The sequence below is a fragment of the Castor canadensis genome, chromosome 5 (genome assembly GCF_047511655.1).
Source record: "Castor canadensis chromosome 5, mCasCan1.hap1v2, whole genome shotgun sequence".
NCBI lineage: Eukaryota > Metazoa > Chordata > Mammalia > Rodentia > Castoridae > Castor > Castor canadensis.
Window position 1 is genome coordinate 11,555,504 of NC_133390.1, and position 14,270 is coordinate 11,569,773.

Below are 14,270 nucleotides of genomic sequence, written 5' to 3' on the forward strand. Positions count from 1 at the left end.
AACATAAATAATGTGCTGTTACATTCCAGAGGTTGAATCATGCATTTTTGTTGGTTTCGGCTGTTTCAGAATGCACAGGAGTCAATATATAAAGACAAGAGCGTGAAAGTGGATCTTGACAGCCTTTATGACCCCTGCTTTCTCCTTCAGCTCTTCGGGGAGCTGACCAGGCCAGGTAAGCACAGCCACCTTCTTGGGGTCAAGCTGGCCTTGTGGGTGCTGGAGTCAGAGGATGGTGGTAGTTGATGCCATGACTCAGATTAGGATGTGAATCTCAAAAATCATTCTTTCAGGGTCTTCAACTGTCTTCTGACCTTTCATTCAGTGATTTTTCAGCAAAGTCACATTTTTATATTTTAAATATACAGTGATGTTTTTTCCACCCCTCTTGTACTAGGAATGAACCCAGGGCCTCACACTTGCTAGACAAGCACTCTACCACTTGAGTTACACCATCAGCCCTTTTGTTTTGTTTGGTTTTGTTTTGTTTTGTTTTGTTTTAAGATAGGTTTCAGTAACTTTACCTGGGCTGGCCTCAAACTTGAGATCCTCCTGCTTCTGCCTAGAGGTGCGCACCATTAGACCTGTCTTTGTACAACAGTTTTTTATAAAAGTATTTGTAATCTTAAAACCTGAGAGTGTCCTTGAACAATATCGGGGGAAGTCCGGCTGCCATGAGGCCTCCAGGGAGCCTTCCAGGCTGGGCGGGCAAAGGCAGTGGTTACTAATAGGGCTCTGCCTGGTCATGCTGAGCAGAAGTGAAAGTTCTCACTGTCCCCTAGGCTTCCTCTGACACCCTCCAGGGAGCAAGAGGGAGTTGTCACTGTGCAGTGGGAATAAGAGGCCTCTGCTCTCTGCTCTCTTGGTGTGGGTAGAGGGGAGCTGGGGGCTCCTCCTTACAGCCTGGCAGGGTGGCAGTCTGAACGCCCTCTCTTGCTTTGCTTTCATCATGGGGGCAACAGGGAGGTGTTGACTGGAACAGAGTTGTTGCTGTCTGAAGTTTTTTCTCTTGCTGGGCTGCCCCTTGGCCCAGAGAGAGTCGAGTCTTGGCTCAAGAGAGCAGGCTTTTATGTCTGCGCCTATTAGGTTGCTGACTTCTTCAGTTCCAAGTCTGGGACACAGAGCACGAGTGCAGCCCAGGGATAACTGCCTTGCCCTTCCCTGGGTCTCAAGGCCCCGAGCTGCTCTTCATTCTTTCTTTATTTTATATGTAATGTTCAAAGTCTTCAGTTGTATTTAACAGGAAGAATAAGAAAAAGTATGTGTAGTCCCATCTCAGAATAGGGAGTCATTATTTAATTAGTTTTGATGTTAGATAATTCATGCAAATTCAAGATTCAAGATGGGCAGTGAAAATCTCCCTCAACCTGACTTCAGGCCATTCCTCGTTCTGGAGGAAACTCATCTTACCAGTGATGTGTGTTCTCTGCAGTCCAGCTTGCTTTTAGATACCTGTGAGATTCTGTTTGGACCTTCAAGAAAAAACTAAGTGTCCTGGGTCTGTTGGGGGCATGGAGGTGTGTGTTTGGCTTCTGTGCTCCTTTGCACAGCCAGGGTAGCACATAAAAGGGGCTCCTTTGTATGAGACTTCATAGATGGATAAGTTTAGGTGGACTGGGAAGACCACGTCCCACTGTTCATCCACTTTTCCCCCTTTCTAAACTTGAAATTTTCTTTTTTTACATGCACATGTTCCTATCTACAAACAGACATGCTGTACATCCACCACTGTCCTTTATACCCTCTTTAAAAGGATCAAAGGGGCCTGACTTTTCATCCATATTTCCCCATCAGTGGCCCTGTGTGCTGGTGCCAGCTCCCTCAATGATTTTTGTGCTTTGTTGCTAAAGCTGGGTTTTATTTATAAGAGAGCAAGGGCATTTCATACAGATGTACATAGGATGATAGCAGATAGGTGTCTGAACCACCCTGGTGACCATTAGGCAACAAACTTACTGAGGTAGAGTCACTACTCTGGCAGGAAACTCTTCTGACCTCCTACCTCTGCCTTGATGGTGCTGGTCAAATCTGTTCTTCATAAAACAGGAAAATAAATTTTCCACAGTCTGAAAACCTGAAGTTGCTGGGTATTATAACTTGAGTGAATTCTAACAAGTCATTTAGTCTATTCCTATCTCACAATGGGGCTTTTAGGAGATACACAGTGACTTGGTAATAGTGTAAGAGGGTATTTTTCACAAAATCTTAAACATTGTTCTTTGTTTCTCCTTTCTTCTTATGGAGGCTGGAGATGGGACTGAAACTCAGGGCTTCTTACTTGCAAAGCAAGCGCTTTACCACATGAGCCATGCCACAAGTCCATTTTCCTGTGGTTATTTTGGAGATGGGTATCTCACAAACTGTTTGCCCTGCCTCACCTCCAACTGCAATCCTCCCTATCTCATCCTCCCAAGTAGCTAAGATTGCAAGTATGAGCCACTGGTACCTGGCATAAATGGTCTTTTAAAGTGGGAAAGTTCTGCTCCACCATTCTTCTTACCTTTAAGTTTTTCAATACAGCCTATTTCAAGTCTTAGTGATATAAGACAGGTAAAAGTTTGCAGAGCATATCCATCCTCATCTTAAAAAGGATTTGTGATAGTTTGGCTGGGTGTGTGGCTCAAGTGGTAGAGCACCTTCCTAGCAAGTGTGAGGTTCTGAGTTCAAACCCCGTACTGTCAAAAACTGGTGATACTCAAGATTCACATTGAAATAGAACATTTCAGAACCCATAGAGGTACAGAGGGAAGTAGATATACCAAAATCCGACACCACCAAAAAGTAGGTTTATTAGGTATTGCTGTGGTTTTCTTGTCACCTCAAGCAAAAAGTGGGAGGCTTAAACTGCCTTCACTGACTTCTGGTTAGAAACACCAGTTTGTCAGGAAAGGACTATTCCTAGCAGTAAAATGAGTTAATGTGTGACATAAAGAAAGTACACAAGTCATGTTTGCATGGGTTGAATTTTGGTGGAACCACCAGTCAGATGAAGGAACAGAGCATAATAGGTGGCTCTTCAAGCCCCAACTGCCCAGGAGGGGCCAGTTCTGTATTTGAACTTTATGAAAATGGCACTGTCCATGATTCCATGTTGCATTTGTAAGATTCACCTATGCTGCTTGTAGCAAAGGTCCCAACAGTATCCTTGTACTCCACACCTGGCCCAGGTATTGCTAAGCTTCCTGCAGTCTAACATCAGCTTAGTCCTTATGTGTGGGTCTTCAGAGACACTGTATCTCTATCTACTGCTCTAGTTTCAACCCTTTGCTAAAAGTGGGAACATATTTTCATAACCTTACTACCTCCCTTCTTTTGAGTCCTTGGCCAAGAACAAGGACCAGCAATGGCAGTGACAAATGCTTTTTCCACAGCAAATTCTTATCCTCAACAGAACAGGGCAAATCTTTAGCTCATAATTCACATCTGCCACAAAGCAGCCAACCTGAGAAGGCCTACTTGCAGTTCTCTGAGCCTCGTGTACAGACAACCAGCATGCTGGGCCTGTCTACTCTTCTCCACTGTGATGAGCCCCACCCCGTAGTTCATCTCTGGAGTTGCAGTATACGAAGCAGCTCAGGAACTCTTCCTGACACTTGCACTGACACAAAAGCCCACCAAATCTGGACACTTTTGGTTTTAATCCTCCATAATTGTCCTGGTTAAGCCATTTTGATCTGAAGATGTTTTTGGAAGGTCATCTTATTATTCATGAGGTTCTTAAATCAGAGAATGGCATTTACAACTATTTTTAAATAGCCTATTATATTTCAGATCCCAAGGGCAACTCTTTTCCATAAGTACTACAAAGCCAAGACTTCCATAGAGTAGCAGAAGTGGCCACGAAATCTGAAGTTGACTTTTGCTCATGGACACATGGAAAATTCATTTGTCTTAGAATGTCAGTGATTACCAAAAATACCCCAACCGAGTACTGGCTCATTTTAGTGAGTGTAACATTAAATGTTTAGACTGTTCCCTCCCCAAATTTACTGTACTTACGTGGATTCCTTATGTAGGTATGCAGGTATCTGTTAAACATATCCGTTGTCTAAAGCAATACCATTTCGTCCATGGTGTAATTCCTTTAAAACTTTTTGGTTCTCCTCCCTCATCAAGGAGAATCACTTGTTAGAAAGAAAGCCAAGTCCGTAAGCTGTTGAAACCCAAAAGTGACGTGATTATTCTTTTTCCATTCTTCACCCTTAGTCTTAGGGTTTTGACGTTAGAAATGGGCTTCTGGTAGGCAGCATGCACGCGAGCCCTGTCTGACCTGACCATCTCTGTCTTACATTTAATGAGGTTGTTGATCTGACTCCATTTTATCTTGTAGCTTTTAACAGCAACATGTGTGTGTGCACATTTAGTGTTTGCTTTAGGGTTGATCACAGTTTACCTTCCAGTGAGATGATTCTACTTCATGCATCGTGTAAGGAACTTATATCAGCATAGAGCCATTTCTCCCTTCCTGCCTTTTGTGCTATTCTTATACATTTTATTTTACTTTCGTATCCATAAATTTCACAGTATGTTATTTTTACTTCAGTTTTTCTTTTTTTTTTTTAGTTTTCACTTTTTTGGTGAGACTGGGGTTTGAACTGCTCTTACAAAGTAGACACTCTGCCACTTGAGCCACACCTCTAGTCCATTTTGCTCTGGTTATTGTGAAGATGGGGTCTCATGCACTATTTGCCCTGGCTGGCCTCAAACTATGATCCTCCTGATCTCAGCTTTCCAAAGTAGCCAGGATTATAGGTTTGAGCCACTTCACCCAGCTTTGGGTTGGCTTTTTAGATCTCCCATCTCTCCATTTAACATGCTCCATCTTTCCTCTAACTTTTTAAGTTGCTATTTGTGATATATATTTTATTGGTAGTATAGCCCCAGATTATTCATTTAGGACAGTCTTTTCGTTTGGCTTGTGTTTTGTTCCTTGTTTAATTAGGCGACTGGTCAGTCAGTCTTGGGTAACTATCATGACCAGATTAATCAGTTTTAAACAAGGTGACCTGTCTCTGTTGTGAGGTTCTTTTGAGCCAATTTGTCTTGTAAAAAGGCTTGAGTTCTTGTTGAAGAGGAGTTGAGGTGTTCTGAATTCTGCTACTGAAAATCAGGCCCTTTAAGTGGTGGAAAGGTTGGCTTCCCCATGTGTTTGGCCTTCTGTCTCTAGGTCTAGGCCTTGTCCTCTGGAGCAGTTGGGAGCACCTCAAGGCCTCCCAGATAGCAATTGGATGTCAGCCAGCAAGCTCTTTTTTTTTCTCCAGTGCTGGGGAATGAATGTAGGCAAATCCTTTGTTAAGTTGACAGGCCAGGCTCAATTGGTCACACTAGCTGAGTCTCCTGGCTTCTGCTTCCTTCTCTGTTTTCCTCAGTGATGCTCACACATGGGAGCCATGAGGCCCTGGCTGAATGAAGCAGAGCTGAGAGCTGATTCCCATGCCACATTCCCTTAGCTGCAGGCATGCCAGATCTCGTGCAGGTCTCTACTGTTCCAGCTTACTGGGTGTTTGTGGAAGTAATGAAGTAACCCTGATTGGGTTCACCAGCATCTTAGAAACCAACAGCATGGTGATTATTGTCACAGGCGGGAAGATGCTCTTTTGCTCATCCTTTGAGGGGCTACTAGAGAGAGACCTGCTTCCTTGTGTGTGACACTGGTAGCTGATGGAAATCAGCTTCTCCGGGATGAAGCACAGTCATGAAATCCTGTTGCATGCTTAATGTTTTATTTTACTTCCTGTAGAATTTGTGGTAGACTGTCGAAAATTTCTGGATTCAAATGCTCTGGGCCTGACTATTGCGGCTCTTAGCAGCTATGACCCCCAGATGCGAGCTGCGGCCTACTACGTCTTGGCATCCTACCGCTCACACCTGGAGGGCGCTCGGTTCCGGGAGCAGTCCCAGGTGCGTAGGAAGTGGGGGCTTCCGACGAGAGGCAGGGTGGGGGCCTGCCAGGATTCAGGGACTTAGCTGGCCACATAGTCTAGTGGGAGGATTTACTGAAGAACACGGAGCTGGTAGGTTGCCAGGAGACTTTCTGCCGAGGAGTATGTTTGTTCTCCTTGGGAGGTAATGAGGTGGGGGGTTGCCTCTGATTCTCAGCTCTCCTGTGGGTAAACAAAATGGTTCTTTGGTACACACTCAATGGTGAAGGTGGTCATTACCCCCAACACACAAATCCTCAGAACCCATGCCCTGCCTTGGGAGAGGAACAGGAGTAGATTGGACTTCTGGGCATGGACTGGATTGGGCATAGTGCCAGACTTCTCTCTACCATTGAGCACGGGCCTACCTCCTAAAAGAAAAGTAAAAGACAACAGACACCCCTGATGTGGTGGCAAGAGTGGCCCACTCCTGTGGCTTGGCATCTGGTGTCCCTAGGGTAGGAGAAAAAGGCACACCCTGCAAAGTTGTGGTCTAGCTTGTGCAAGACGAGACAATCACAGTTCTAAAAATGCTCATCTTTGTATTTTTCTCTCTGTTATTCAGCTACTTTACCTGTTGGACATAGTCCGAAATGGCATTCGAACTCCAAACCTGAGACTCACTTTTACATTGGCTCTCTTCATTGCCAAGGCAGCACTGCAGATTTTAAAACCAGGTACCCTGATATTATCCATTTGAGGGTAACCCAAGAACTAACAGCAGGAACTTGCGCCAGTCTGCGTCGGATGTAACTCTGCCTCAATTTCTTCACTATACAACAGGGGTGATGAAAGCACCACTGCTTGTGGAGTTGCTGTAAGGTGACACAAGTCGTGCACATGAAAGCCCTTGGGTTGAGGGGGTGCCTGGCACAGTGAGCTTGCATGCAGCGCCTCTTTCACCATCGATGCTGTTTATTAATCACTGACCTGTGACTGGTGAATTCAGAGTTTGTGTGGCTCCTGGCTCCTCAGCTCAGAAGCATGTGAATTATACAGATGCCACCCAAGGTGTTAGATTATGGCTCCGTTTTTACCCACAGGGGAACAGGGATATCTCCACCAAGGCAATGTGAGAAGAAGATGTAAAGTCATTGCAAGGCCATGTTTTGGGGTTATTCAGAGAAAAGTAATGTTGGTACCATTCGGAACACAGGGTTCTTTTAGTCTAGTATGACCATGTCTCAGGTGAGGAAACAGCCGCCCAACTGAGCTCTACCACCTGAGGCCCCAAAACCGGATAAACGATGCATCCAAAGCCCTGCAGTCTAGCTACTCTTAGAATTCCAGTCTATCTTCATCTGCTCCCACATAGTTTTTATTACAGGGATTTTCCCGGCCTTGAAAACTTGGGGAGGAAAGAAAATAACCACTTGCAGATTCTAAAGGATAGAGCCGATCATGAGAAATGATAGCAGACCACAGTGTCTGTGGTCCTAGCCTCCGGTTTAGTCCGAGACACCTGCACATAGCCATCCCCCATCAGGCAGAGCCTGTGAGGGGCAACAGTGGTCCAAGCTGGGCTCTGAGGCTGCAGCAGGAAGAGGAGTTGTGTGTCCACCTCTGCCTTGTACTCAGTAGCTATCCATGCCTCCCCTGCTGCGGCAGTGAGGCTGGAGGCGGGTGTACCTGGTGGGTGTGGTGTGAGCTCTGGGCTGACATCCATTTGGCCAGGGCCAGGTCCAGCTGTGGTCTCTGAACCATGAGAGAAGGCCCATGTGCAGAGGCCACCTCAGGTGTCTAATCCTATTCTTGTTCTTGAGCACCAGTAATCCTGGTAGGGACTCAGAAATTTTGTGGGGACAGAGATTTATGTCTGACACCCAGAGTGCTCCCGCACACACTGCCAGGTCATGGGCTGTCCTGTTGAGGCCTGTGGTCAGTGACTGTTTGCCTGTATTTTCAGAGGAACACATGTATTGGAAGATCAGCAAGTTCCTGCTGTCACACGAGTACTTGAACATGGACAAAGTGCCAGGCTTCTACCAGTTCTTCTACAGCTCTGACTTTGAGGTAATGCTACCAATGTTCTCCATGTCCCCAGAGACTCCTAAACTAGATCACTTAGCCACAGCGGTCATCCTAATGTATTCCCTGTTAGTACAGTTTGCCACACAGCCCACACAGTGCACAAGTGTGTAGAGCAGGTCGGGAAAGGAACGAATCATGCAGGTCTCTGAGTAGAAGGCTCTTCCATTCCTCTCATTGATCTTTATGTCACTTCTCACACCTTTTATGCTGTGTTGGAGCCCTGAGTCTTAGGGCATTCTGATAATTCCTTGGTAAATCCCTGGATTATGTATTGAATATCCTTGCATGGAATATCAACCCTGACTTAACACAGCTCAGGCGTTAAACTTGACTTAGTCCTTTATTCCTGACCTGAGTAAGTGTGATCAGGGATGAGATGGAGGGTTTAATAGAAACAGAGGCCAGGCCCTGTGTTTCAGTCTTTGTTATCTCTGGAAAACGGTGTGACAAGTGTTGTCAGATAACAGGCTTCAACTTAGTTAACACTTCTTTCTTGTTTGCCTGGGTTATAGCAAAAAAACGAGCAGGAGTGGGTATTGGGAATTCTGCGGCAGGGGATTCGCGACAAGCAGTGTTACGAGCTATGTGCCAGACGAGGGATCTTTCACATAATCCTGTCCTTCTTCAGCAGCCCGTTGTGTGACGAAGTGGCACAGGTAAGCAGCTTCTGCAGGTTTATTTGAAACTGAATGGTCTGTGCTCTTTCTTGTGGTTTTATTTGAACATCACATCCATGTGAATTTTAATCCCTGCCTGGATGTGATTGTCCTAAGTCTGGCTTTGAATTAGGGAAAACAAGAGTCCATTAATGCCTGTCCTGTTGCCTGCATGTGGTGCAGACTGAGTCATTTGTGGACATAGAATGTGACATCCAGTATAGTTTGTCCCCTGATGAAATGCTTTTCAGTGCAGCCCTCTTGCTGTGCCTTGGCTGACAGGAAGGTCTCTACTTTGCCATCATGAGGGAGGTACTAATTAGTGATTATGAACCTGTGGAGCTAACCAAAAGCTGAGAAGTAAATTATCCCACAGAGGAGCCACTGAGCCACCAGAATTTCATTTAGTGCAGAGAGGCAGGAAAGAAGTCGGGAGTTTTGACCGCCAGCTCTCCTAGCTCATTAGGAACCTGTTTGTCCAACTCTGCCTCTAGCATTGAGAGCTCATGTGAGGTTTTTGCACACACAAGTTGTTGGAGCCTGATAGCTTTTGTTTCTGATGTTATGTAAAATGTGTGAGAAGTAAGACTGAGTCAGGATTAAGAAACACATTAGAATATGGAATCTGGGCATAGTATCTTTCTATTTCTGTGGTGTGAGAACTCTAAAGCATAAAGTGGATTGTCTGGAGCAGTCTCATGTTTACAACCCCTGGCTGCTCACAGCTGGTCTAGAAGTGGGCCTGTGTTCTCTCCCAGCTGGGCTGCCACATATCTAGGACATATGATTTCTGTGTTGCATCTTTCTTGTGGGTTGGTTCCTTATGATGTGACAATCTCCCCAGGCCTGTTGGTTGCTGGAGGTCGGTCTGGCTGCCACTGGTGGGGAAGACACTGTCCTGCACAGCCACCACTCTGACAAACCTAACACAACAACCACTTGTCATGGTGGCGAGCCATTACCTTTTGAAATCATTCCTTTGATCAAGTAAGTATGGTTTTCCACTGAAGAGTATCTTTTTGTTTTGGATATTCAGAACTGGATTCTAGAAATTCTACAGAATGCTGCCCATGTTGCCAGATCTGCCTATGAAATCATACGGGACTATAGCCTCTTAACATGGATTTTATACATCCTCGAGAGCAAGTAAGTCCCTTTTGCATGAGAGATGTGTGTCAGGTGGGAAGAAGGTAGGATGGTGACATAGTCACTACCGCAGGCTTTGGTAGTGATGGGAGTGCACAGTAGAACCCATGCTCTCTGAAGTAGTTTCCCTGGAGACCCCCATATACCTGGCAATTCCACTTCTGGTGATGCCCAAAGGGCTTTTTCTCCATTTTTCAATGTCTCTTGTCTGCCTTGGAACAACAGACACCAGCTGTCATTCACACTGGCAGAGACCCCCCCAGTCTTCCTGTCTGTGCCATTTACACTCCTTTGCTGGGGGGTCTGGCCAGCTTTCTAATGTGTGACAATAGTGCCCTGTCCTCTGAGGATTGACCAAGTGCAGCCCTTCCTTAAGTAGGAACAGGAAACCTCCAGTTTTAGGAAGACTCTTTAAAGACCCCAGTGTCCATCATGGGGTCTGGGTCTGGGTTCTCAGTGCTGCAGCAGTGTCTAGTGGCCGGTGGAAGATTCACTGTGACTCCTGAGAACCTCGGAGGGTGAGGCTGGAAGGCCAAGGACCCTGGCACAGCAGGCAGTGCCTGTGGAGGGCTCTGTCGTTCACCAAACTGGACCAGGGGTCTCTAGGCCCTTTTGCTCATTTTTTAAAGGTTTTTTTTTTCTTCTAAGAGGAAGTAATATCCTAAATCTTACATGTCTTTGAAGATCCACCTGAAGACTGTTTCATATTTTTAAAAGGCATAATTGGCTAGTTATCTGTTCCTTGCTAACAGCTCCATATTTTGCAATTCCAGGTGTTTTCATAAATAGTCTGGAGAGAGCGAAGGCAGGCCTCTATGTAGAAGGGCATGGAGGTGGCACATCCTGTGTCGAGACCACATTGATACATCAAGCACCCTGTTTCTACTTAAGAGGATGTGCTTTTGGGGGATGTGCAGATGGGGCTGCCAGGCCACCAGTGTTCTGTTCTGTCTTCGATATCCCTGCTCCACCTCCCTAGACTGGTCTTGCTGGCAGGAGATGATATGGCAGCACTGGACCACTGCCTTGTTTGGTTTCAGGTTTCTAGAGACTCAGCTGCTCTCTAATGTGGTCTCTTTGCTGCATACGCTGTGGGTGACCAACCTGGGAGACAAAGGAATGGAGGAGGAGAGCCAGCCACCTGGGCAGCCAGGCTCCCGAGAGCCCCGCAAGCTCCTCGCCCTGCACCTGATCACCGAGTTCCTTTACATCCTCATCGCAGTCATGAAGCACCTGAGGTGAGCTAGGAGGTCCCCTACTGTGCCTGAGGCTGTGCTGGCCAGGGCCATTTATTCTTTTCTGTCACCTGTGGGCACCGTGTCTTGGTCACAACTCCATAGTAGGCTTTGAGTCATGGCTTGGTATGGATTGGGCCAGAGTGCCGGTGTCAGATATGCGTGGTATCAGGACATCTACTTTCGCTCTTTTCTTCTTTTCATTTCAACTTCATGAGGCTTTGTTTTAAGGCCTTAACAAACTGGCATACTTTTAAAATGTAAAATACATCATATCAGGTTGTTTTTAGCAGACAAACCATCTGCCTGGTGTTCAGACACTTAAATATAAGTGAAGTTTCACAGAAGAGCATATTTTTCTGTGACCTTAACCAGAGTAGGCATATTTCCAAGCTTTCCCTCTGCCTTTGCTGTTCTGCAAAGACCCAAGTGTCATGAACTTCCTTGCATATTTTAATACTTTCTTCTAATCCCTTGGACTCAGGCTGTTGGTTTTGCTTAGAGAGCTAAACTCTCCTCAGATTCCACTGTGTTATAGAAAACACACCTTATGCACTCATATTTCCAGTGTAGGACCTGGCATGTGCTAACAAACCAGAAAATTGATAGCAAATAGAGTGCTCAGAGTGAATAGGGCATTTTGTTTCAAGTTGTTCCAAATTAAGACACTGCTGGCCAATGGTATTTCTTACTTTGGGATTGTCAGGAGACAGGTTGCTGTCTGAGAATTGATTGTTTTGAAAGAATGGCTTCACTTTTAACACCATATGGAGCAGATGCTATTAAGTTTCTTGGAGCTCAGTTAGGTGTATTTACAACCCCTGACCATTAGTCAGCCTTTGCCCATGGTGGTGATGCTGCATGAGGGCCTTCCTGGGCCTTTTTCACTTGAGTCTGACAGCTCCTGGTATGGGAAGGAATCGGCAGTCCTAGAGTGGAGCTCTGTGTGGCTCCTGGGGCCTGGCTCTCAAGCTTTCTGCTTGGCTACTCTGTTTAGTCAAGGTTTCTTAAAGAGATTTCTCTTCCTCACGAGTAGTGAGCACACTCTGGGTCTCCTTTTCTGCCTCCCCACAGAAGCTCTTTTGTCCTCTTCTGTGACCTGAGGTCCATGTTAGGTGTTTGTTTTAAAGGGAAGCCTGGTTCCCAGATGGACTGTTTATGACAACAGCTTTTGCTCAGTCTGTGTCATCGTCTTCCCAACAGGCCCACCTTGGCCTCTGCCCAGCTGACCAACTTCTTTAGAACACTTGACTCTGTGCTGAGGTACCGGGCCACCGTCATGAAAGCCTTCAAGGACATGGGCCGATTTACTGTGAATGAAACAGTGCTTTCTACCAAAGACGTCCTGGTCCTCTTGCACAAATGGAGCCTCATTGAAAGAGATGTCAAGCTCCAAGAAGACGTGAGAGCAGCCATTGAGAAGTGCCAAGTCAAAGACCTAATGAGTAAGTGTTGAACCTGTGGCTCTGCAAGTCCACCCAGAGCAGCCAGCATCTCTCCCGCTCTACGCTGCATTTCCAAAGATTATGAGGAGAGAGGAAACCTGGGTTTGAGTTCCAGCCCTGCACTTAGTAGTTTTTTGCCTTTAGGTGTGTCACAACTGAATGTATTAGTAAGCTTTCTGTCTCTGTGACAAAATACCTGTCTTCACAATTTCAGAGATTTCGGTCCATGGTTAGTTATTAGTCTGGGCCTGTGGTGAGGCGGACTTCATGATGGATTGAAGCTGATCACCTCATCACAGCCAGGAAGCAGAGAGAGAGAGAGAGAAATGGGCCTAGGGTGAGCTACTCTTCAAGGGCACACCCCCAACGACGTACATCCTCTAGCTAGGTTCCAGTTCCTAAAGTTTCCACCAAAGCCCTCCCTCTGAATACGGACGCCCTGGGGACCAAGCCTTCAACGCAGGAGCTCTGGGGGACATTTAGATCCAAACCATAACGCTGAGTTATCAACGTACCCACCTTTAAAGGGAATAGGAGGTAGCTAAGAGCTGCTTGTTCCCAACTTGTCCTATACTACGCAGTCATAAGAACAGACTGGAGCTGGATCTCCTAGACTCAAGCTGTCCGTGCTGCCACCTACAGGTCTCTATGTGTTTATTTTATCCATCTATCTCTCTATTTGTCTATCTATCTGTCTGTCTATCTGTCTGTCTATCTATCTATCTGTCTGTCTATCTTTCTGTCTATCTATCTATAGATAGATACTGGCAGGGTCTGGCTATATTGCCCAGGCTTGTCTTAAATTCCTGAGTTAGAGTGATTCTCCTGCCTCAGCATCCTGAGTAGCTGGGACTATAGGCGCACACCACAGCATCTGTCTTTCCTTTTACATTAATGAGTGCATTGTAATAACAATTGCAGTGATGGTGTTACACACACAGGAGAGGGCCTGTTAGAGTGGTGCCAGGTGCCCAAGACCTATGAGCTGCCCCTCTGTCTCCTGAGGAGAACCTGTGTGGGCATGAGGACACCAACCTCACTGCCTCCTTTCTCTGTACTTAACAGAAATGCTCAAGGATAAGAACAAACCTGGAATGCCATCCCGAGCCAAAGGCCTTCGAGGCCGCAAGAAGAGGCCTGGGGAGGCAGAGGAGATGGCCAACCCTGAGTTGGAGGCATCCAGTTTGGAGACTTGCAAGGCCTTCCTGAGGTCCATACTGACCCACTGGGGGCCAGTGGTCCCTGGCCCTGGACCCACTCAAGAGCCTATGGACTGGGTCAGCTCTAAGAGTGAAGCACCGAGCCCTGTGTATGCTGCCACTTCCCTAGTGGTCAGCTGGGTGCTGCGGTCAGTGGCGGAATGCCCACTCAGCAGAGCAGAGGCTGCAGGGCTTCTTGGTTGGCTTAAGAAGCACATTTTACCACATCCAGTGGTGGTGACTGACCTTCTCCAGGACAGTGCTGTGAAGAGTGACCTGTTTAAGCTGTATAGTCGCCTCTGTAGTGCCGAGGGGCTGGTAGGGCCTACACAGGATGTGGTCTGCCTGTTCAACACTGTCATGCTGCAGTTGGTGGCTGCCCAACACCAGGCAATGAGCCCCTTCCATCTGGCAGTGGAGGCCCTGTGCACTGCTTCTCTGAATGAGAAGGATGAAGCCACACGAGGTAACGCTGTTTCTTCAGTCAGAATCCCAAAAAATGCATGAGTGGGTGGGGTCAGGGGCTTCTTTTCCTTAGAGGAATTTAGGCCTCTGCCAGACAGCCTCAGTTTAATGAAGTATTTAGGTGGCCCTCACCACAATTCTGAGGTTGTGAGTTTGCCATTTGGTAGTGAAT

General features: G+C 46.5%; 1 protein-coding gene across 3 annotated transcripts in view; it reads left to right on the forward strand.

The window, feature by feature from the left end:
- Urb1 (URB1 ribosome biogenesis homolog) overlaps nucleotides 1-14,270 on the forward strand; it is a 65,616-nt gene that overhangs the window by 49,717 nt on the left and 1,629 nt on the right. For all 3 annotated transcript variants that reach the window (XM_020165702.2, XM_074072807.1, XM_074072808.1), the window contains 9 exons: nucleotides 70-175; nucleotides 5,741-5,901; nucleotides 6,487-6,598; nucleotides 7,828-7,934; nucleotides 8,465-8,608; nucleotides 9,645-9,754; nucleotides 10,795-10,992; nucleotides 12,193-12,434; nucleotides 13,500-14,099. In XM_020165702.2, the coding sequence (XP_020021291.2) occupies nucleotides 70-175; nucleotides 5,741-5,901; nucleotides 6,487-6,598; nucleotides 7,828-7,934; nucleotides 8,465-8,608; nucleotides 9,645-9,754; nucleotides 10,795-10,992; nucleotides 12,193-12,434; nucleotides 13,500-14,099 (1,780 nt within the window). The remainder of the gene's footprint in view (nucleotides 1-69; nucleotides 176-5,740; nucleotides 5,902-6,486; nucleotides 6,599-7,827; nucleotides 7,935-8,464; nucleotides 8,609-9,644; nucleotides 9,755-10,794; nucleotides 10,993-12,192; nucleotides 12,435-13,499; nucleotides 14,100-14,270) is intronic.